General features: G+C 43.8%; 1 protein-coding gene across 2 annotated transcripts in view; it reads right to left on the bottom strand.

Annotated features, from left to right (window-relative positions):
* RCOR1 (REST corepressor 1) overlaps positions 1-23,869 on the bottom strand; it is an 88,295-nt gene that overhangs the window by 4,992 nt on the left and 59,434 nt on the right. For both annotated transcript variants that reach the window (XM_054827320.1, XM_054827321.1), the window contains 8 exons: positions 20,679-20,731; positions 16,488-16,649; positions 13,747-13,865; positions 10,127-10,205; positions 4,562-4,756; positions 3,500-3,577; positions 2,726-2,783; positions 1,937-2,166 (listed from right to left, as the gene is read on the bottom strand). In XM_054827320.1, the coding sequence (XP_054683295.1) occupies positions 1,937-2,166; positions 2,726-2,783; positions 3,500-3,577; positions 4,562-4,756; positions 10,127-10,205; positions 13,747-13,865; positions 16,488-16,649; positions 20,679-20,731 (974 nt within the window). The remainder of the gene's footprint in view (positions 1-1,936; positions 2,167-2,725; positions 2,784-3,499; positions 3,578-4,561; positions 4,757-10,126; positions 10,206-13,746; positions 13,866-16,487; positions 16,650-20,678; positions 20,732-23,869) is intronic.

The raw sequence follows: 23,869 nt of genomic DNA, 5'->3' as shown, positions 1-23,869 counted from the left end.
GCCCCCAGAACTGCTCAGATGGGCACCCAGTCAGCACTGTGCTTATGTTACCTCTGAAGGCAGGAGAACCGCATTTATAGCTAGGCTGAGAGGCAATGTCTGATGTGCTCAGAGAGCATCCACTGTGCGACACCGTTGTGTGCCTTCCTCATGCATTTTTATAAAAAGCTGCAGACTTGGTAGTTACAATCCCCTCCATGCTGCCAGCACCTTCCTCCTCCCGGCTGTGACACATCAGTTCCTACTGTCCAGAACAGGCTGCATCAAGAACCACAAGCCATGTGGTGCTAGTGTAAGGCATACATGGTATGTCACAGCTAGCAGCTCACTGCCACCCTGCCTGGTTCTTGCCTGTGTCAGCCTGGTGCAGGCAGGCTCTCCCACATCCCTTACTGCACTGCAGGGCACAGCGAACCACCTGACTCGCCATAGCTGCCTTTTCTCTAGGCTTTGCAGCTATTCCCACCAGGCTATTATTTGGGTCCCCTTTCCACCACTCAGCACTTGCTCGGCTCCAGCCTGGGCACTTTCCATCACTAGTTCGGGGATCACGACTGCTACCCCACCAGTCATTTCACCAGATCTTGCTGTCATGCTCCCGGTGTCCCTCCTCCTCCTCCGCTAACTTGTCTGGGATCTTCACTGCTCCAGTATCCACACCCTTGGCCACATCAGCACACTCCAGTTCCTGCTGCAACCATTTTCTTCCTATCTTAAGTGAGACTCCCCTTTTTTGACTGTAACTTTCAGGAGCAAGGGTGTATTTGAAGCCAGGAAGAATCTCAGAGGGCACAGAGAAGAAAAGCTCTGCACTGCCAACAGATATAACTCTACTGGTCTTAGGAAAAGGCAGTGACAAGAGACCCCTTTTCAAATGGATGGCTACTTACTAGTACCATTGCTTCTTTGCTCCACCTCTCAATTCTGCAAGAACGGGACAATTTCACTCACAGCCTTCTGAGAAGGCAAGCTTTTTGAGTTTGGTTTTGTTCATCTGTCATACCAGTGAACCTAGTCCCCAAATATAAGCATCTTTGAATAACACATTATTAGGATTTGTGAATTGATGAAGTTCTGCTCTCTGAATGGAACGTACAAGTGAGCCAACCAGGCTCTTTAGTCCATGTGAGACCAAAATTCGCTTTACGCTGTTGACTGTGCTTGCATTTAGAAGATACAGCTTTTGTGCCAAGCTGTCTTATAAAATTAGGCCAAAGGGAGTCCTAGATCAGACATTTTTAACATACAAACTCTAGCAGGGTTTTCTTTTGCCAGACTGTGTTAATATTACATTTTTGTAACTAACTTTCATATTTAAACACTCTACAGTCTCTTAGTTAACTTTAAACACACATTTTCTTTGGAGAAGTGTTAAGTCCGTGAAGCTCCATCAAGGAGAGGCTGTTTCTAGAATTTCTGTCTTCACAGAAACTGCTATAAAATCAAGGAAACTTTGTCTCTAGGTAATTCCAGAGGGAACAGTTTCACACACTCGCCTTGTTTACAGCTTTCTTCCCTTCCCTCGAGTGAAACCACTCCATTGTCAAGAATGAAAGAGTGAGCTTTGCCTCAGAAGACTGTACAGTCCCACAAAGCCAAACCTAGAACAGCTTGGAGAACTGAGTGCAGGGAAAACATCCAAGTGAGATTAAGATGTATGGGGTTTCGGCAGCAAGAGGCATGAAAATGTCCATGTGCTGATGGGATACACGTACTGTCAGAGGGCTGCAAATTAACTGTTTTCTTTCCACTTTCATGTATGTCTGGAATTCCCAATTCCCAAAATCAGTAAAGGAATCTGTATATCCAGAGGAAGTGAAATATGCTCAGATTAAAGATTGTCAAAAATGGCTTTTGCAAAGAGTATATGTATACACACATCTATCTGAACTGAGCTCAGATTGGGAATTTTACGTGACTTTTAAATTGGATTTACCTCATCTTCCTCTTCGGACATTTTAGTGGAATTATCAGGGGATTTTACAGGCTTCTGGCTATTGGTTCCATTTGTCTCCTCTTTGCCGTGCTCTGCCTCCCACTCCTGTAGAACTTCATCTATGTTGAAACGACGTCGATAATTTACAAAAAAGTTTTTCACTTGCACCACAGATTTGTTTCCAATCACATCAGAGATTGCCTGAAAGTCTCGTCCGTATTTCCTGATTGCTAAAAGCAACAAAAAGAAAACCAAAAGTAATGTGTTATTTCCACAAAGACCACAAATCAGGCTCAAGTCACAGCACAAGGATCTGAAGTTGAACTTGTGTCACGGTTTCAAGCCTTTCACCAGATTAATCCAGGAAAAAAGGAAAAAAAAAAAAGGTCTAAATTGGACAAGAGACACAGTTAAGGCTAGCCCTGGAGAAGAGAAGAAAATAGAAGTGCAGTAAAGATGGGCAGAGCCAATCTAGAAGACCTGTGTAAATCTGCCTGTGCTACTTGAGAAGTTATGCAGGCAAAGAGCATAGCAGTGACTCCAATAGAGTTTCACTTTCTGAAAGCTTGGACAAGCAGAAATTATTTGCAAACATTCATATGGTGCAATTTATATTGCTCAGGGAGGGGAAGGGGGGGTATTGTTTCTTTGTTCAATTCAATTGTTTGTGCATTAGTACATAGCAATGTCAAAATTCTTCATTAGCCACTGAAGGGAAACACAGCTCTGAAATGCAGCGGAGTTTTGATTATCATCAACTGAAGTACAAACAGACTTGTTGTGCCATACCTTGCACAGCAAGAAGCTGCTCATCTGTGGTCCAACGTGCATTAAATTTCTGAACGACCTAGACATCAAAAAAAAAGTTAGGTAACTTCATTTACATAAGCAACAACTTTCACTTGTACCTGAGCTCAGAAAAACCTCACAAAAACTCAAGGAATTAACTGTTAGTCAAACTATATCATTCCTTTTTGCAGCAACAATGTTTTCAACAAAGAACTGCGTCTGGCATCCATTCAGTTAACTGTGACATACACCATGCCTGTAAGTCATGGTAATACAAAAAGATAGGGAATGCCCTGAGCAGATAACCAAGAGCCACACTCTTCCAAAGCACCTACTTGTTTTTATCACAGACACTCTCCGTAATCTTGGTCAAATTATTTCCAGCATGAGGTACCAGAGTTGGAAGGAAAACAGCAAAGGCACCAAGTGCCAAGAGAAAGATGGGCCATTAACATCCTCTCCTACATTTCTCAGTATTTAGAGCAAAGCAACTCTCTCACAAGGGCATACAGATACAACACTGACAAAACATGGTATATCTGGGATACCTCTACTTCTATTAGAAAACACTTTCACATGTTTAACACTGCCCTTACTTTCTTCTCATCTCCCATTTTCATTACACAGCAACAGTGAATATGGTAATGGTCTTGATTCACACCTACAACTAATAGGACATTAGTCCTAGTTTACTGGCAACACCAACAGCCCTGGTATGTAAACACAGATTAGCATCTATGTCTGCAATAAACAAGGGTCAGAAAATGATCCTACCTCTGGAAGTCTGTACTGTTCTATACCACCTTCAAGTTTTTCTTTGAGCGCGCTGTTTGTCTGTTTGATATTCTGAATCTGAAAAGAAAGTTTCATCCCTTTAACAAGGATAAAAAAGTCTTTGGACAAGCCTTCTTCCAGCAGCCCCAGCAGGAATCCCACAAGCTCAGCATTCCAGTTTTTCTCATAACCTCCCTTTTCCAGAAAAAAAATTTGTTATATTGGAATAAAGGAATGCAGGAGCAGCTGGCACATCAGGAGATCCCATTTAATTTATTCTACTCTATCTGCAAGTTATTTGGAGCAAGAACTGCCTCAAGTTCCAGATCTGTATAAAGTCTAGCATAAGAAGAAAGGCCTTGTTCACAGTAAGCAATGAATCAAAGACTGCTAGAGAGCTCTGCTTCTCCCAGAGTGCCAAGAAAAAGGCTTCAGGCCAAAATACCAATTCTATTAAGTTTAATAAAGAGCTTGAGCCAGATCTCTGCTTTAAAAACCGTGAAAATGTTCAGATCTAGGAAACAGACTCATGTAGTAAACCTGTCTTTACTAACAGATATTTGAAAAACATTTGTTTAAAAGGCAGATCCATCAGGGAAGCAAAAGGTACGTAAGAAAGTTGGTATGATGCCTAAGAAAGAATAAAACAAACGTATCTGCCTGTTCCAAAAGTACCATATGAAAAGGCAAAGGAAACTGACTGCCGCAGATGGAAATCAGATACTGCTGAAACCAATGTCATCTGCGGGAAGTTCATAGTTAAAACATAAGCAACTCTGAACTGCAAGAAAAACAAAACGCCAACAAATGTTCCTTCAAGTCAATGCTATGGACTTTTCCTTGCTTCACTTTAGGTATAAAGTAGGCTTGCCCATAGAACTAAAACATAAGAGACATACAACACAGGGCTGCATTAGTTTATAGCATAAGGCTAGCAGCTTGTCAATTAAGCCACATAATGATGTGCGTCATCACTGTCAAGCTACAAATTCCTGTGAGCTTTGCAGACTGTGACAGGCACTACCACCAAAAGTAGCAGTTATTGAACTATCCCATCCATACCTGTCGTTTGATTGAGACTAATTCCATGTCCAGTTGTCTGAGTACAGTGGTAGCAGCTGTCGCGTTGGCAGAAACGGCCTCCACATCTTCTTGGGAAAGGAACATTCCTTTGGGAGGTTTCCTCTTTGCTCTGTTCTTGGCCTGTGTACTGTGCTTCTCCTTCTTCACCTGAGGAACTGTCTCAGTGGGCGGCACCTGGCAAACAGCAATCATTTTACAAAACTAGATGATCTTTAAAGGTCCCCTCCAACTCAAACTATTCTGTGACTGTAGGATGTTTAGCCATTGTCCAAGGTTGGAGAATGAAAAAGGCAGCTTGCAGGCAGGGCATTTTTTGCTTTAAGTGACATGTCATACAAACACCGTCTTATACAAATCTCTCCTTTCTTCTAGGCAGCTTTCAACGTTTACAGAGATACTGGTTGTCTTCTCTGCCTACTCTCAATTTGTGAGACAGATACCCAATTGTCCAGCAGTTAAATATTCTGGTTATTTTTAAACACTCTGAAACCTCTCTTGCTTTCATCACCAGGCCTGCACACACCAGTTTAACTGAACACCAGAAGGAACAAAGTAGAGTTTGGAGATGGGAAGAACTCAACCAGAAGAGTTTACAGAGACTTCTTTTTCTACATGTCAGACAGGAGAAGGAATAAATCAAATTTATTTAAAGGCTAAGGATAAAGGAGTGAGGTGACTACAAAGTAATTCTTAGATCATTATGTGGTTTCTTGGAAGCCAAGTTTTCTTGCATAGCACTGATATATCAACTGTTCAATTCAACCAATGCAGTTTTGTTCACAAAAAGAAGTCTCTCTTAGAAAAGGGAACATTTCACACACCACTAATTATTTTTATGCCTTCTGTCTAAAGCAAAGAATTAGGCACACACCTCTAACAGGTAGATTAGCTAGAACACTGTACGACAGATCCTTCAAGAGCACATCTGATTTTCTAATACAAAATCTATTTCTTCCAGTTATTTTCAACCAGCAACTCATATCCAAGATTTATTACCCAGTGACTGGAGCCTGGCCAAGAACACAGAACAGAAGAAAGGTGGCAGGGAGAGAAAAAGCAGAGAGGGGAGGCCGCACATCTGAAGTCCTCTACTTGATCACTGCCAGCTTTAAACACATTGGCTTCACTCAGTGCCATTGTTTCCCTCCTAATTTGCAGCTACATGTAGTTTCTACACAGTTTGCAGCATCTACTCATTAATGAGCATTAAAACGCTCGCATTCAAACCCACACAAGGCTGAGCACAAAGCCCCACGTAAGCATGAGGCTCTGCCTCCTGAAGACTAGAGGACCCCAAGCACAGCCACCGGCAGATAAAAGCTTGCACCCTCTTCATGGGCTCAATGGCCAGAGTCACATAGGAGCAGTAATGCAGACAATTGCCTGCTCTCAGCTTTTTTCTTCCCTCCTTTAGTGCAAAGGACTCCTTGAGAGATGATGCCTAAGGCAAGTCCAGGAGCAAGAGATAACTATTGCTGTTGCAGGATGGATACCCTCTTTCTTTTTGCAGAAGGGAGTGGTGAGCAGGAGAAACCAGACTGGTTTAGCTATGAACAAGTGAGGTGAGCTCTGCACTTCGCTTCAGAAGCAAGCACTTTATAATTGAGATGGGTAAATTATTCAACATGGATAGACATTTCAGATTTATTCATATTTCACCTACATACAGAATTTCACAGGGTCATGCAGTAATGCCTCACAACAGGTTCAGGCTGTAGGTTGACCAACACACAATGTCTGCAGTGCAAATACTGCAGAAGCCTCAACATTACAAAAAAATGAAAGCAGTTTCAAATTATTGTTTTTACACAGTTCAAAGAATGTGAAGCTCTTTTGTGTTGTGGCCAAGAAGCCAGAGCTCCAGCAGAACAGTTTCTGACAGCTCCAAACGCCTCTAGGCCCTAGTGATATTGCTCAGGCTCTCAGAATTTGAGCATCTACCCTATCTTGGAAACTCTTGCTTTCCTGGCCACACACATCTCTCTGCAGAATTAATTCATGAAAAGCAGAGAGAATTAAAATGCAGGGATTTAGCAGTGCTTCTCTTAACTAGATGAACTTTAAGGTCCCTTCCAACCCAAACCATTCTATGATTCCATATTGCCACTGCTATCCAGCACACTTCAGTCTTACAAACCCCTTAATACAAACAAGGTTCCCTTCCTCACGTTTTACAGTGTAAAAAGAAAAGACCAAGCTATCTCAAGCCATGTAAAAGCAGAGGATGAAATGGGAGGCATTTCCAGGAACAGGGAAGATGTGGAGAAAGCAGACCTAGTTCATGACCTCAGTATTATGGAGTCACTATCTGAGGAAACCTGAACAGTTGCACTAACACTGAAAGTACTTAAAAAAAAAAAAAAAAAAAGAAAAAGGGAAGATTCCCCCTCCAATGATCCCCAAAAGAGGAAACAGATGAGAAATTTCAGATACTCTGAGAAATCCCAGTATTACTCGGCAAGTCATACAGTAACTGACATGTCTCAGAGCTGGAAAAACCATCTCTGCAGGGTTGGGACAAGGAGGTTCTTTACGGTAAGACTCCTGGGCTAGTGGCACATCACCACCCCTGCGTGTCTGACCACGTCATTAAAAGAAATGTAATGATCAAGACAGAACATATCCCCCTCCTGGATACCCGCACTCTCTCAAGGCATTTTTCAATCAGCCTCAGGCTGAGGTACTGCAAAATCAAATCAAATTAACTCTGAACAGGCTATGCAGGTTGTCAGCTTCATTTTACCCACCAGTACAATCCCTGTCCAGAAGAGCACCCACAAGGCTGCCCACCATTGCATACACAGCCAGACTGCATGTGCTCCACGAGTTCTGGTGATCTCTTTCAGATCAGTCAGAGTGCTATGCCCTCTATTAGTGTGACATGGAGGGCAGACAGCCTCCTCCCATACAAGACTTTCTACAAAAATGTCTTGATGGCAGCTATCAGCCATCTGCTCTGGTTTGGCCTTATGGAGGCAGCCAAGCTGGCGAAGAACTACCTTTCCCTCTTCTGCAGCAAGTTCAGAGCATGCCAGCATGGTAGGGAAGGAAGCAGTAATAAAGGGGATTGAAGGGAGTTCTCCTACAGATGCAAGCTTTCAAAGAGCTGACGGAGAAATTGAAACTTGAAAATTTATTAAAATAATGAGAAATGAGATGATAGTGTTAATTATTTACAAGATACACTGGAGCACTGCAGAATGCAGCTGCAACTTAGCCAAGTGAGAACTGTTCCAGTTTGGGTGTTGCTGAGGCTTTTGAGAATTCAGTGTCTTGTAAGGGTGAACATGAGCGGCTTCACACCCACTCTGCTCCTAGGAAGTCATCAGGGATGGAAGTAACAGCTTTTCTGGAAAGTCTAGAAAGCACCCTGGCATGGGTGAAGAAGAGACTAAAATGCCATGATTTTTCAGTTATTTACATTCAAAATAATTTATTAGAGGAATTAATCTCACTAACAGTGACTGACAAAGCAGCTGCTCTAGGCCCATGTTTTTGCCTGCGTGCAATCACATTTTAAAATAATTCTAGTGGGTTTTTTCCCCACATATACCCTTTTAAAAAAAATAATTTAAAAAATTTGAAAGAGAATGACTGTGGGAGAGAGATCAGGCTGTGAGAAATCAGGAAAGGGAGTTACTTCAAGGAGAGAAGGCCTTAGGGTAAGCATCTTCCTGTAGCACTCACTCACACATACAACCCACACTGCTGCTGAATGGCAAAGCTTTTTTTATTTAGTAACAGATAACCAGCAGGTTATACACATGTTAAGCATCACAGAATAGGTTTTCAAAATTATTGTATTTGTGTGGCTCTATCTTTATCTAGAACTGTATGCCCACTTAAAATGAAATATTGAAGTGAGGTCCAAGTACTACTTTTTAAGTAGACAAAATATTCTGTGCACAACAATAGGTTACAGCCCCTCTGCCAGACAAACTGGCCACACAAAAGCTTTCTCCTCTACTGTTGAGCACTGTAGTTGCAATCCCGGTGCCACTGAAGCCCTCAGAACTATTGCTGAGGATTTCAGTACATCAGGAATTTACTTTAGAATCTAAGGTGTAGATAAATACACTCTCAGTAGTCTACCTAGAACAGATTAAAGGACACATTTCCCCTCCACCAAGCCATCTCAGTGGGGACATAAGTGCTTCTACTCCATCTTCATACAGTGTGTTGGGTTTGCATGGCAAGGTTTTGGTGGCGGGGGGGGCTACAGGGGTGGCTTCTGTGAGAAGATGCTAGAAGCTCCCCCTGTGTCTGATAGAGCCAATGCCAGCCGGCTCCAAGACAGACCCACCACTGGCCAAGGCCAAGCCAATCAACGCCTCTGTGATAACATATTTAAGAGGAAGAAAAACACTTAGAGGGAGAGAGCTTTTGCAGCCGGAGAGAGGAGTGAGAAGATGTAAGAAACTCTGCAGACACCAAGGTCAGTGCAGATGGAGGGGGAGGAGGAGCTCCAGGCGCCGGAGCAGAGATCCCCCTGCAGCCCATGGTGAAGACCATGGTGAAGCAGGCTGTCCCCCTGCAGCCCATGGAGGAAGGATGAGGGGGTGTAGAGATTCCACCTGCAGCCCGTGGAGGACCCCACGCCAGAGCAGGTGGAGGCACCTGAAGGAGGCTGCGGCCCGTGGGAAGCCCACGCTGGAGCAAGTTCCTGGCCGGACCGGTGGACCCGTGAAGAGGGGAGCCCACGCCAGAGCAGGTTTGCTGGCAGGACTTGTGACCTCGTGGGGGATCCCACACTGGAGCAGTTTGCTCCTGAAGGTCTGCACGCCGTGAGAGGGACTCCATGCTGGAGCAGGGGAACGATGAGAGGAGTCCTCCCCCTGAGGATGAAGAAGCAGCAGAAACACCATGAGATGAACTGACCGTAACCCCCATTCCCCGTCCCCCTGTGCCGCTGAGGGGGGGAAGGTTGAAGCCGGGAGTGAAGTTGAGCCCAGGAAGATGGGAGGGGTGGGGGGGAAGTGTTTTAAGAGTTGATTTTATTTCTCATTCATCTACTCTGTTTTGCCTAGTAATAAATTAGATGAATTCCCTCTCTAAGTTTGGTCTGTTTTGCTCGTGATGATAATTAGTGAGCGATTGATCTCTCCCTGTCCTTATCTCGACCTACAAGCATTTCGTTATGCCTTTTCTCCCCTGTTTAGTGAATGAGGGGAGTGAGAGAGCGGCTCTGGTGGGCACCTGGCCTCCAGCCAGGGTCAACCCACCACATACAGTTAGGTTGATTTAAACCATCACTGAAGGTGGTTCAAGCTAACACAACCAACCTTGAATCAAAGAGACTAGAAACATTCATATAGTGCCTTATCATGGCATGGTAAAGTCTTAAATTTTTTCCCAGTTCCATCCATAGCAACTCATTTGTCTATACTTGTCTTGATCTAAGAATAATTCTGAAGACTATTCTTCTTTTCTTGTGTGATAACTATACAAAGCACAAATAAAGAAAATTAGATGCTGTCAGCTTCTACATGAAGTAGCTAGTAAGTAAACACTTTCATTTGTACAGTAGTAAGAAAAGAATTATACCTCCTTTTTGCTCTCTTTGTTTTGTTCAACTTCAATATCAATAGGGTTATTTCCATTTGCTTCCTCCATTTCATCCTCACTGGAAAACAAAAGCAAACACTACTGTATTATTGGCTCTTTTCTTCTATAAATAACATGCTAAAAGAAATGCATGGATGCAATAGCAAACCCAACAGCTTTCCACAGTTTTATGCCCAGGATGGTTTTTTAGGGGCTTGGGGTGGTGGTGGTGAAGGGGTGTTTTGGGGTTTTTGTTTATTTGTTTTAAGTCAAGGAATTCTTAGTTGTAAAGGTACTAGGGACTACTTATTGTAAAGAAAGACTTCTCAGTGGTGTACTTCGGCAAAATGAAGGCAAGATACATGAAACTGATTACACGAGTTATCTTTTAAAGAACATGGAACATTCAGCATTTTAACTTTAGGCAAACCAAGACAGAAACAAAGACTTCAAATTACAGCAAATAGCCAAAACACGGATTTCATACAACTCCTTAACATTTAGCAAAACAGACATGCACAAGATGAACTCCCTTGAGAACAAGCATAAAAAATGTTTGGATTTTTTTTTTCCAGTGACAACCTCACATTTCATTCACCCCTGGAAAAGAAAAAGAGGTTACCAGTTACAGAATAATAATAGGCATGAAATTGGGGCCATATTGAAAGTGACCTTGGCACACCTGGCCAGTTTGGCTTCATTGAAATTTTAATCAGACATTAAATCAAATATATTTTCACCATTTAGAATTTTTGTACTGTACACAACTAAAGTTAATTGCACCATTTGGGATGATGCCCAGAAACAGAAGAAATAAGCTGACCTAATCAAAGTGCCTTTTTTTTTTTTTTTTTTTAAATCAGAAGAATAAACCTATTTTGTCCCATCAAACTTTATAGCCTGGGACGAGGAACTTCAGCTGGTGCGGGTATGTCACAGTGCCAGCACCAAGCACGGCTGTGCAGAGAAACTTCAGCAGAAGCTGTGCTATGCTACTGGGGTGCTGTAGCCAGCCGGGGTACATTCGCACAGGAGCAGGGGACATCAAGCACTGCAGGTGCTAGTGAGCATGGCTGCGGTACTGGCACTCGCTCGTGGCCATCCTGCTGCAGCAACATCCTGCACAGACATATCCTAAGGAGGAACGTACTGCTGGGTGGCTTGAGCTAGCATCCATCTCCACAAGAGCAGTCACTTCTACAAGCCATTCCTGCTCTCCCAAGCTGCTTGGCTCACCAGCTGATTCACAAGATATTTAGTTTGTGTAATCATGATTCCAGGGAATAAACTCACAAGCACCCCTTCCCAGAGCTGCATATATAAAGCCCCCTCGCATACAACTAAGAACAGATACCGAAAACCTGGTCCCAAATGCACTGGGAGCTATTTTAGTGACAATCTGAGGGGCTGGGGAATTTCCCTGCCTAGGCACAGAAAAGATATAGTAGTATTCGAGTGAGATACCTGAAACTGCCTCTTCTCTTAACCCCATCTCCAAAAGAGCTTCCTTGTGTTCTCACCTAGCTTCAGATTTCAGCCTTTCTGCAAAGGCCAAACCTCCCCGGGGCTTTGCTGTGCTCGTAGTTTGCTCTTCTATTCCAGCAAGCTCCCTAGACATGAGCTAGATCAAAACCCACCGATTCATTTCTGCAGTTTTAGACACTGATCACTATTAACTGAAGAACATTTCTGAAGTTTTGCCAACACCCAATGGCACAGTACAACCTCAAAATCTGGGCACCCCAAACTCACCCAGCTTTGCTTCCACGCCCCGCAGGGCCACACTGACAAATCCTATGGGGGTGTGGGGGTTTGACTGTTTTGCATAATGGTGGGGAAGGAGGGAAATCAAACATCAAGCTGGTGGCCTGATGCTTAGCTTGCTGCAGATGCAAACCAAATTACGCATTTCCAATCCAGCTGCCTTCCTCAAAGGTTACAAAATTACAGCACATGGCAGCCCATACAGTTCTTTCCCAATCACCAGATGGTCTGAGGTGCTGCTTTTCCCAGCAAACAGGCATAGGTACCAGAGAGGTGTATTTCCAAATTGCAGTAATTTCATTTATGAGCATAGAACAAAAAAATAGATAGTATTAAAAGATCCTAAACTACATAGCACAAGACAAACACATACTCCTTATATTTCCCTCTCCCAATTAGTAGAAAAATAAAAATAAAAAAAAGCAGGATGGGGAGAAGAAAAATCAAGACAGCCTTTGCAGAGAAAGGAAAAGAATAGAATGGAAAAAGAGGCTCAGGTCAGAGAAAGCCAACAAAACACTGGACAAGTTGGCTGGTAGTATTCTCCCTGGCCCTGCCTGTTCAGCAAGTATTGTTGACCTAATGGAGAGATGGGAGAGGTTGAGTGAGTCATTGGTGTAGTACAGCTCAACCCTGGAAATATTTCTTCCCTCTTCCCAAACAGGGCTCGCTCATATGCGCTGGAGCCAGCAAACAGCTCCCGCAAAGTGCTAGAGCAGCAACTCCTTTGAGGGAAAAGCTTTTGCAGAATTTTGCCCAATTACCTTAGGAGTCTTCCAAAGCCAGGCACACCTCAAGTTTGGTCTGCAGAGACATTAACTGCATTTTTGAGCAGTTTGAGAAGGCACCTGCATCAAGCAGATGGAGTTGCTGCTGTTCAGAAGGGTTTTTTCTTTCCCCACAGGCACCTGAGGCCACTGCATTTCTGAGGCGGTCAACTCCAGAGCTAGGCAAAATCACTGAGTGGCAGTTCTAACTATACAGATACTTCTTGCAATACACATAAGGCCACCGGCTGACCTACCTTCAAGGGCTTGCATGGGTATCCAGGAGGGTGAACTTGCAGACAAAGCTGCACAAGCAGGAGTCGAGCTCATCTGCTGAAGCTCAGTGGCTAGTGACCTGCCAAACACCAGCACCCTCACCCAACTCCTAATGCACCCAGCACTCCTCAGGACACTTTTGCCTGAGAACTCATCCTACGTTCCCCTGTGCTACCTTCTTCTCAGTCAAGCAAAAACACAACCTTAAATTCATCTTTCCCAGGGAATAGAGCTTGGCCTGACAGCCTTATACCAGTTACAGTTTTCTAAGTAAAAGGCAGGGGAAGGGTCTGTGTGTGCGTACGCACAGGCTAAGGGGTGCTGCGCTGCAGCCTGTTCACAATCAGGCACACATTCTCACTCTACTGAGCATCACATGGAGAAAATAAAGGCAGATTTCTAGCTCTTTCATGACTTCCGTTTACTGTCTTGCTTATTAGCTTTTCTGGCTCTGCTAACAACAGTGCCAATCAGCTTGTAAACAGTTTTAATTTCATTTTCTCCACCCTCAAGCAGTATCAGAGCAAAAGCTTACAGAGTGATAGGACAGTGACCACTGTACTAGAGGGCAATCAGGAATTGCACAGTGTTGGAAAAGGGAGCGCACCTAATTAAAGCCAACAGAATCTTTTTGGCTTTAAGCAAAGCAAAACATGCAGAGCAGGGAAGAGGGGTGGGGAAAGAAGGTGTGGTACCAGGAAACATTTTGGGGAAAATCCTACATCTAGTTTCTTACAAGCTAACAGGAATCTCTGAGATCGTCTAAAGAAATCAGTGTGCGTCAATACACAGCCTTTCTGCTTGCAAACCTACCTTTCCTCACGTTCCCTTTTTTGTTTACGAGCATGACGGTCCATCACGCTAGTTTTAGTCCTTGTCTTCTTCCAGGAGTAGTAAAATTTCACCAGGCTGGCTATTGATTTGTCAGGAAGCTGTAAATTAAACATGTATCCTTTTATATGTTTATATGTAAAGTATCCCCAGGAGTTCACATACAATAGGTCTGGTTTTGTCAAGGAACATCTGATTTCTCTAGGTTGGATTCTCTCAAAGGCTCAAGGCAGTTCTGCAGCCTTTCCAAAAAATTATCTATGGGGGAGTGTTTCAGGTTAGTACCTACTATTTAGGACTTCAAAATCTCTAAAAAGAACCTCAACAAGCCTCCACTCACCAGCCAGGTAGCTGGTTCCCTTCAGAATAGAGGAACATAGCAAGAGCAAATCCAAAATGGGGCCTTGAAACAGAGATAACAGTTTTAAAAGCCAACACAGGCATGTGTAAGCAACTGCAGGAACTGCTGAATTGCAGGCTATATCTCAAGCATACCTTTGATGTTTGGTTAAAAAGGCTTATTCACACCATTCACATGATGAAGTCTATTCAAAGGTCTCAACAGAAGATGTGTTCAAAAGGTGAAACATTACTGTATGGTGAACTGAGGATATATGAAAACATGAGTCTTGGAATTTTTTTTTTTTTTGTCCTCTTCCACTAATGTCATTGCCCTGTAGCTATGAATGAAAAGTCTGCCTCCAAAACTACATTAAGACTAATTATCTACTTCTGAAGTACTCTACACGGATGTTCTTATGCAGGACTTTTACCTTGTAGAAGTCCAGCCTTACTTGCTGAATAAAACATGATTTAGAAAAGTGTCTGATTCAGCTTGGAGGGCAAGATGGGTGGGGAGGAAAACAAAACTGTGAGCATGAGCCAGATCTCTCTTATTCAGATACCGCAGTTTAAGTCTTCACTTGAGATAAGCCTGGTTCTCAGACTACAGGTTGACTTTAGGTCCTGATAAAGGATCACACCAGAACTACCACCCTGGCTCGCAACTGCACACAGGTATAAATCCATCTGCACTGGCAAAGCACAGGTGCTGTGTTGATGATGTGTTGCCAATAGCCATGCAGCAGGCTGGTACGCTGGAATTAAAGAGTTCCACAGAACAAACTTAGGTACGAGGCTGTTCATGACAAACATCCGCTTGGCTACAAACACATGCTAAGAGTGCCAAAATATCAGAACCAACTCTGGTAAATAACATAACTCACTTTTCATTCTCTGGCTTTGATGATTTTTTCCCCTCAGTTCCAAGTTGCATTGGTGCTAATGGGGCAGCATATATAAACTAACAACTAACATGCTCCCGAGCCATTGATTCCTATCCCCTGCTAAACACAAAGCTTCACATCATTTAATTCCTTTCGTGCAGGATGGCTTTTCTGGGAGCAACAGTAAAAAAATATCATTACCTAGGGAACAGTGCATGAGCTTGGCTTCCCTGTATTGGAATGCACTTCACTCGGGGACAGAGTCATGCTTCTGCACATAAACCAAATTGAGAATTTCTTGCTTTGGTGTTTAACCAAGCAACAGGACAGGCTTTATGTTCTCCTCCTTCGCCCGGGACATTCCCCTTCCCTTTTTTTCCCCTATTTAAAACCAGAGGAATAAAGAAGAAAACAGCTTCACCCTTCAGGAGTCCACAACTCTCCAGACTGTCTGTATCAGCTCTCCATAGTATTTGCAAGTCCCAACATCTGACCCAAGGGAGTGGGAGACCCTAGGACTCCAACAATATTTGGAAATGAACACCAGTGAAGGAACATTCAAGGAGGACACGAGGAGAACAAGCCTCTTCCTGCCACCCTTTTGAAAGGGACCTGGCAGTTTTCCTTCACACCTGGGAGGCAAGCTGCCTTTTGCTTTACAGTGGGATCAGCAACACAGGCCTTCACAGGTGCTTTAAAGAGTCTGAGCAGACTGCAACAGCCTAGGCACACTTCAAAGGGCCACAACCAACTTAACCAGGTCCTGCTGGAACACTTGAGTGGCACTTTACTGAAGGAGAGCAAAGAACGAAGTCTGGTTCCCACCCAGGTGATGAAGCACTTGAAGAAACTCTCAATATATAATTAATAAAAAATTTTACATCCCATCCTCTCCCTCTTTCGAAAAAGAAAACGGCACACACCCCAGCAGTTCCCTTTCAGGCAGAAACCTACCTTTGAAGTTTTCAATCACAGTTTAGAAAAAAAAAATCACTACCAACCAAAAGCAAAGGACTGAATGCTTGCAATGATGTATAAACCTCCACCACAGCATCCACTGACAGTCCCAAATCACATTAAGCACAGACTTCATAATCAAATGAAATTAATTCCTAAAAAGCAGGCTGTAAGAAAGGAAATCAACTTTGCACAGAGATGATCTTTACTCTGTGTGTAGTTGGGCATGTATGTACAGACCATGCCTGAACTCCAGCTGAGACATACACACTACCATAGCGCAGAGGAGTGAAAAGTATATTTTGCAACCAAAAAAATTACACTAAGTTTATCCTGAACCAGTAAAGCACTTCAGGAAAACACTTCTACAGAGACGCTGGAAACAATGTTGTTTCTTTCTATTCACGGTAATATTTTTCCTCTAACAACCCCTTTGGCCTGTTCTCTCCCAAGAGCATTTTCAGGAGTCCAGCACAATCGGCACTGAAGATGACAGTCCAATGGCCCGTTCTGCTTTTCCGTTCCTCTGACACCACTTACCATCTGCTGGATCCTGTGAAAGGTTTTCCCATGGAAACTGAAGGCCTGTTCAAACAAGACCTTGTCTTCCACTGTCCACTCATCTGGGAATGGAGTAAAGTTTGGCAGATCTGCCAAAGACTTCTCGATGTTGTGCTTGTGCCAAAACAGCATCCCAAGGGCCTAGAAATAACAAGGACACCAAGGGGACAATTGTAATCACAAGAAACATTATTATATGCATGCAAAGGGAGAGCACTACAGCATTTTTCTCAGGCAACACATTAGACAATTTTTAATTCTCAGCTACATCAGGCACTTATCTGTGTGCAAGAAACCTGGAATCTGACCCCCCACCCTGCTAGGTTTTGAAGACCAACTTGAAATTTATCCAAGCCACACAGCAGTAATGTAATAAAAGAGGAGCATCAGAAAGGGGGAAGACAAAAATTGAAGAAATTACTCCAACTTTACGGATTGTGGTATGCACAGGAGAGCTAAGCAAAGACTTGGGAAGACTACCTAAAAACTATGCTGGACTAAAGGAAGCTTCTTCCCAGTGCTAAACCACCATCATTTCCCATGCAATCAGGAGGATGGTTTAGCTGACTCAGGAGTTTATGAGTGTTTGGGGGCTCTTTTTTGGTGAAGGGGGGTGGGGGGAATAAGGGAAGAACCCAAGAAGGAAAAGCAGAGAGCATGCACAACCTTGACTTGCTGCTAAGATGTGCCTCCTTCGGGTCAGGGACAAGTCTCACTCATTTTGGGGGCTGCAATTGTTCCCTTCAGAGATGCCTCATTTCACTGTTGCAGTCTCCAGTTCTCAGCTCCAGAGGCAAAATGCATGCACTGCACTTCACCACCTGCAAGCCATCCTCCTCCCACCATCTGAGACATTCGCTCACAGCCACCCCTCTCCCAGGGGTGTGCAGCTCCTGTGCGTTATGACACATCACTACATCTGGCATGCCAGCGACCACCGCAAGTCATTTTGGGAAGGCCTGACTCTGCAGAGCTAGAAACTAGCCTTTCACAATGGCTGTAAAGTGAAAACAATCCCTAACATGCTGAGTAAAACATCAGAGTAACCTGCTTGTCATATGCAAACTCAGCTTGGGTTTCACAGCCACAGTTAACCTCATCTAGTAGTTTCGCCCTGGCTGCTCAGAGCTACAAAATCCCTCCAAATTCGGGGTTTCCCCATTATGCTCTGCTATGCAAAAAGCAGTTCCTTTATGGGATCTTGCTCCCCTGAGATTCTGCAGAGTATGCGTATAAATATTAGTGTTATCCAAGACCTTGTCCTGACCCTACTGTCCTCTCAGTGCTGCCTAAGCACGCTCTGCTCCCTTTTGCCACCATGCAGAACACAAAGTAGGCTTGGTTGCAGCACAGTTACTTGAGATGTCACAGGACCTACACTGCCACTTATCTCCATCCGCTCTGGTCAGCATAGAGCCACAGAAACTACTATGCAGTCAGGAAGAACTGAGTTTTCTCTCCCCTGCCATCCCTTTCAGCTTCAGGTATGAGACATACCAAATATCCCTGTGAGAAAGCAAGGGAAAAACAAGGAGGGGGACATTTTGGGAGGGCAGGGTAGTGTTAAATAGCACTAAGGTACCAACGAGGGCTGAGGGGACAGCAGCTTACACCAAGCAAAAGGCAAACAAAAAGGCTTTCCTTATTTATAGGCTTAACAGGAGAGCAGTATTCTTCCTCCACCATATGCTGCCCTAGGAGACCTCTGCACTCATACACAGGCGAGTACGCAGCTTTACCAGTCATCTTTGTCCCAGGGCGCCTGACAGAGGCTGGCAGGAGAGCACAGCTCACAGCCAGACTTGCTGTAGTGCTCCCAAAAGCCTGTGACTGCTACAGCTCAGCACAACCACCTACTGCAGTTTGCCAAAACCAGCTGAAGCAGACTTGCCCTGCCAGAGCTCCCTTGCCTGCCAGAGCCTGCCCTTTGCCCGCCCTCGAGCTGGCAAGGCTGCAGGGACTCCACCAGCACAGCCCCAAGCCTCTAGCCATCATTCAACAGCGGCAGAGCCAGCAACGGGGCAGTCTGCCACAGGCAAGGGGAGAGAAAGGACAGAGATATGGGAGCCGTGCACGGTGCAGATGCAGCCAGCTGGACGGGAAAGTCACTGGGCAGAGGAGTGCCGGTGCACAGCCCAGCCGCCCTGACAGCTCACCGCTTCCTTCAAACTGGTCTTAGTCTGCAAAGGGAGGTTTTGGGCAGGGGGCACAGATGAAAACAGGAATCTCTGTCAGTGAATCCACCTGAAAAGAAGTCCAAAGAGACTGGCTGCACATGTGGGAAAGGGCTGCCCCGGCCAGCAAAGCCCAGAGACAGTGGCCAAACGCTAAAGCAAGCTCTGACTGGCTTCCAGGGAGTCCGTATCAGCTTGTCCACAGTTATCCAGCCAACAACTTTGATGATACCTGCTGTAGAGAGAGTGTCCCTTGGTGACACAACAAATCATCCTGATTTGAAAGCCTTAATGCTTGTCCCTATAATACAAAATGAGTACATGCCTTCTACAGCAATACAAGATAGAACCTCTCCAGTTACTTCCTGGAAGTTCCTAGCATAGCTGTCTAGGAAATCATAAAGGACCTGGGAAACATGTTTAACTCCAGAGTATCATGCGAGAGTGCTAGGGAAGGAATGAGAAAATTTTTAGGAGGAGGGATGTTTTTTCAAGTTGCTTAGCCACTTTACATCCAGGTGTGGTGAGTCCCGTAACTTCTGTACAGAGAAGAGAGAAATGGGGAGAAAGACTCCAAGGAATGAGTGGGAGGTCTGTATTTCCAGCATTAAAATGAGTGCAAATCTGTTAGCCAAATTTAAGTTTTTCAAAACCCGAGAATTCAGTGGTCTTATTTAAAAAAATCTCACGCTTCATTTTCATCAGTCTTCTGGATCAGTCTATACTCTCCAAACAACACTTCTCCACTAAAATAATTAAATCCATCTTTTTTACCCCGAGATCATATCTTTTGACAAATATTACCCACAATATCCAACACTAGGATATACCCATCTTCACTGAAGTAAGCTACCATCCTTATTTTCATTTAAGTTTGTAGCCTTTTGGTGCCTTTGTGTTCCTTTTATTGCTGTTTTCTGCTCCTAGAAACGTAATTATCAAGTCTGATCATTCCTGGGTTTGCTGGAAATTTTGCTGGCTACCTCAACTTCAATGTTCTTGTTCCACAAGAAGTTTTTTTGAGCATGAGTATCAACCACTGAAAGTCTGACTCAAAGATGACAGCAGTGTCATTTAAACAGAAACCCTTCCCCATCCAAATCATTGGTTTCTATGCTCATGGCTTTTTGCCTGAACAATTTCATAAACTTTCAAGTTTTCATAGAATCCCTTTGTAGAGAGAGTACGTAATTTGCCAATACAGTAAATCACAAGATTCCCCACCTTCCTTTCCGGGCAAGTATGAGTGCATAAGGAAACTCCACAGAATTCAGAAAAGCTTCCCAGGCACAGGTCTACTCATCTTCCCAGATGAGTGTTGAAATCAATGTTAGTTAACATAAGGAAGATTAGTACACAATCCTAGAGCACGTGGAGTAAAGGAGAGGTCTGCTCCTCAGACCACAATTTCCAGCCCTAGAATAAAGGCACTAGCTAACCTCAGGGACAGCTGGTGAAGTTGTCCACCGCTACTGCACTGACATCTGAGGTGCTCATTTATGAAATGCAAAATGATTTGCAGCATAATTTTAAGGTAAATAACTGTGGATATTAGCTTGCCTCTGAAAAGCATACGATGATTCAATAGCTCATTAATAACTGCCAAGACATCCACGAAGCAAAGATGGAGCAGTCAACTGGAAACTGCAGTACAATCAGGCAGCTGTCCAAAGACAAGCCAGTCTAATATCGTTTTGGGGTTCTGAAAGTGTTCAAGAGGTAGTCACCATAGGAAGCATAATACTCATGGCCAACCTCCATTAGAAATTACAATAGTTTTGTTTTTCTTCTTTTGACTCTTGATGTAAAACTAAGGGTGAACTCCATATCCCCAGAGCACAGATTACTATTAGGAACAGTCAGTTTTGGGAGAAGTAGGAGAGGAGAAAACACAGATGGTACAGAAGGGAAGCAGCAGTTCTAGGCAGTCACTTTAAGTCATGATTTAAAATCTGCTGAAAAAGATTTTAAAATAAAGTATTCAAGGGGTTGTTACCTGCTCCATATTGTATCCATGCTTCTCTTTAGCAATGGCAATATATTCATCCACTGAAAAACAAAGAGAAGGCATAAGAGCATTTCATATAATGATCTCATCTTCCCTTCCCCTTTCCAGTCTAAAACCCAGTCCTGCAGCTGTGACTTCAGCCACGGTCATTGCATCTGCCACAGAGAACTCTCATGAATAGCTACTGTTTTCAACAATTCGGGAAAAGAAGGAAACAAAAGAAAAACAACGGTCACCAGACAAACTACTACATATTTTCCTTAACAAGCCTACATGATGCATGATATCCAATCCAGTTCCATATAATATTTTGGAAGTAGTTCACCAAAACTATAGACATGACTGTCTCAGCTACTTTTTGTGGTGGGGGTTTTTTGTTGGGTGGTTTTTTTCTTGTTGGTTTTGTTTTTGTTTTGTTTTTTTAAATTCCCCAGAGCAGTTCTTTTCTTAAGAACAAAAATCCCCAGACACAATCCATATATTCCAATACTGCCAGACTCCTAGTGTTGCACAACCACTGCAGATATCTTGGCAAATTTTTCAGCCCTTATGCCTCAGCAATTTTCATCTTGGACCAAACCCCACCTCTATGTATTAAGCCCCCATGAGCTTTTAACCTTTACGATGTGAAGATGCCCCAAGGAGTTATATTTTGTATAGATGGGACTAAAACCCAAATGTGTCTTTCAGTATGAGTGACTCAGTTTACATTATATCCAACAGCACCTATTTGAGAGGGCTGGATCAAAGTCAGTGCCAGTGGTGGTGTTCTGAAGTGTGCGCCCCTGTGCTTGGTCATTATTAAATGCACTGTAATAACATCATCCTTGGGGGGGGGGGGGGGGAGCTAAAAGGTGAGACTCCTACTTCACCTAATGGAGTGGAAGATGCTCAAAACATTGGCTGTCTACAGGATCCCCAACATGCTAGTACCCTGAAAGACTTAGAACTGATACACACAGCCAGAATTCTCATTCTTCTATAAATTTTGGACTTCAGGACAAGTCACTTAGCAATAAACTCAAAAATTATTTCCCCTTCCTTCTCTGCAGATACCCAGGGAGGGATGCAAGCAAATTCCTGTGCTGAGCATGCGCGACACCTCCAGAAGGAAATGGTTCTGTGTGCGCTGCGGCTAAGGAAGCCACATTTCCCACGGTTTGGGCCTCACAATTAACTTAAGCTCTCAAAGGTGCTTCTCCCATGTTTTCTGCCTTTACGGACTCTCACATGGAGTCTCTGGTGTCTAATAGCACAGCATTTCTTAAAGCCTTTCCTTCAAGCTGGGACACTCCTCAATTATTCCTTCAGCTGAGCAAACTAAGCAATGAACTCAAAAGGTATTGGGAAAACAGAGAGGATAGATCAGAAAATGCACAGCAGGAGAGCACCAGCCTCTTATTTTCAGCTTGTCATCAATACAAAGAAATTAAATCTGGGTACTTAAAGTAGACATCCCTTCTTACTAGACAGTAAGACATGTGATATCAGTGCCATGGAAGAGTCCATGAGAATATTAATACAGCCACATGCTGCGGCAGGAGAAGAGCATGCAGTAAATACAGGCACAGTTCCACGTTAGCAAGGACACTCCATGAGGTTGTTGCTCGTCCAAGCTCCCACCTGCACACAACAGGGACTCCCAAGAGGCTGACGAACCTGTTTGTTGGACAGTGTTCTGGATACATTCAGTAAAAGTTTTATTAGCCCTTAGAGAAAGGTGTAGCTACAACCATTCATTTGCACCTCTGCAGCCCAAATGCATCTGCCTCTCCAAGTCAACAAATTGTTTCTAAGGACCATGCTGAACTGGGATGAAAACTATCCCTTCTTGCTAACAACCTTTTCTTGCATAACAAAATAGTTGCACTGACAGTGGAGGTGACAGGGACAGTGATAGAAATTTCTTGGGCTGAAATCGCTGCATTGGGCTAATAGAACATCCTGAGGGTTACCAAAGGGTAGGAATCTCAGAAATCAGCTTTGCCATGAAAAAACCAAACACTTTCAAAACCACACCCCAAGGGGAGAACATGATCCAGGAGGACCACACAGCGGAACTGGGGACTGAGAAGGGAACTGCCCCCTTCCTACACACCACCCCTTCCCTCCACACAGCAAACAGGACAGGGAACATCAGTAGGATGTGGGCAGAAGAGTGACTTCAGATGTTTCCAGACTTTCTAACCACACCAAAAACAAAGGCTGTCAGGAAACGTTAAGTGCAGCATTTACCTGTACTTCAGCTAAATGCTCTCAGCTTCCTTGGGATAGGTATTGCACATGCAGTGTTATGTATTTTGTCTAAGGGGAAAGTGAAGAAAGGGGGAGGGAAAGGAGTTGAATTCTCTGAAGTCCAAGGCTGAATTAAGCTCTTGAATGCTAAGTACTGCTGCATTAACTAACTTGCTTCACTGTTGAAAAATCTACAGTTCCTGATTTGACTTCAGCATCTTATCCTTTAACATATACAGAGGAGAGATGAGGTTGTTCTCCTTTCCAGCATATTACCTTTCTTACGCCAGATGCTATAAGCGATGAAAACATACTTCCTCACCCTTGCTCTCCACACCCCAAAAATCATTACAGCATTTTCTCTCCTAACTGAGCAAGAACATTAGCAAAGTCTCCACATATCAATATGGTTTCTCTTGAATCAAGTCAATACACCACAAAGCCAAACAGTAGACTGAGTGATAGGACACCATGAAAGGAGGCAGGATGCTTTTCTTGTCATGGTGGGATCTGTAACACCTCAGTGTTACACATCATTGTTACAGTGGAAGAAGAGAAAAGAAGAATAAGAAAGAGGCAATAAAGCAGTAAATTGACCATGAGAATACAGCAATGCTCCTCCTATACAATAAAAGAGTGTGGATGAAGGAAGAACAAGGAGTACACCATCATACTCTACTCTTGGCTTGTTCCCTGCCTGCTTACTGACAATCTAGCCCATTCTACTTGTCATTTCTTGGCTAATTGCGGGCTCGCTTGCTTTGATGCTTGCACCATCTGAGAGGTATGACAGTCCCTTGAGCAATCCTTCTGATTGCTCTTTCTTTACCATCCCCCTCCAAATGAAGTAAGCAAGAAAGAGCATGGCACCAGCTAAGTAACAGGATCCCTTTAGTCTCCCATACCAGTAGAGCCTGGAATTGCCATAAGCTTAATGCTTCACA

This window comes from Grus americana, chromosome 5 (genome assembly GCF_028858705.1).
Source record: "Grus americana isolate bGruAme1 chromosome 5, bGruAme1.mat, whole genome shotgun sequence".
Taxonomy (NCBI): Eukaryota; Metazoa; Chordata; class Aves; order Gruiformes; family Gruidae; genus Grus; species Grus americana.
The sequence above is the reverse complement of the archived record's forward strand: the minus strand, read 5'-3'. Positions and strand labels throughout refer to the sequence as shown.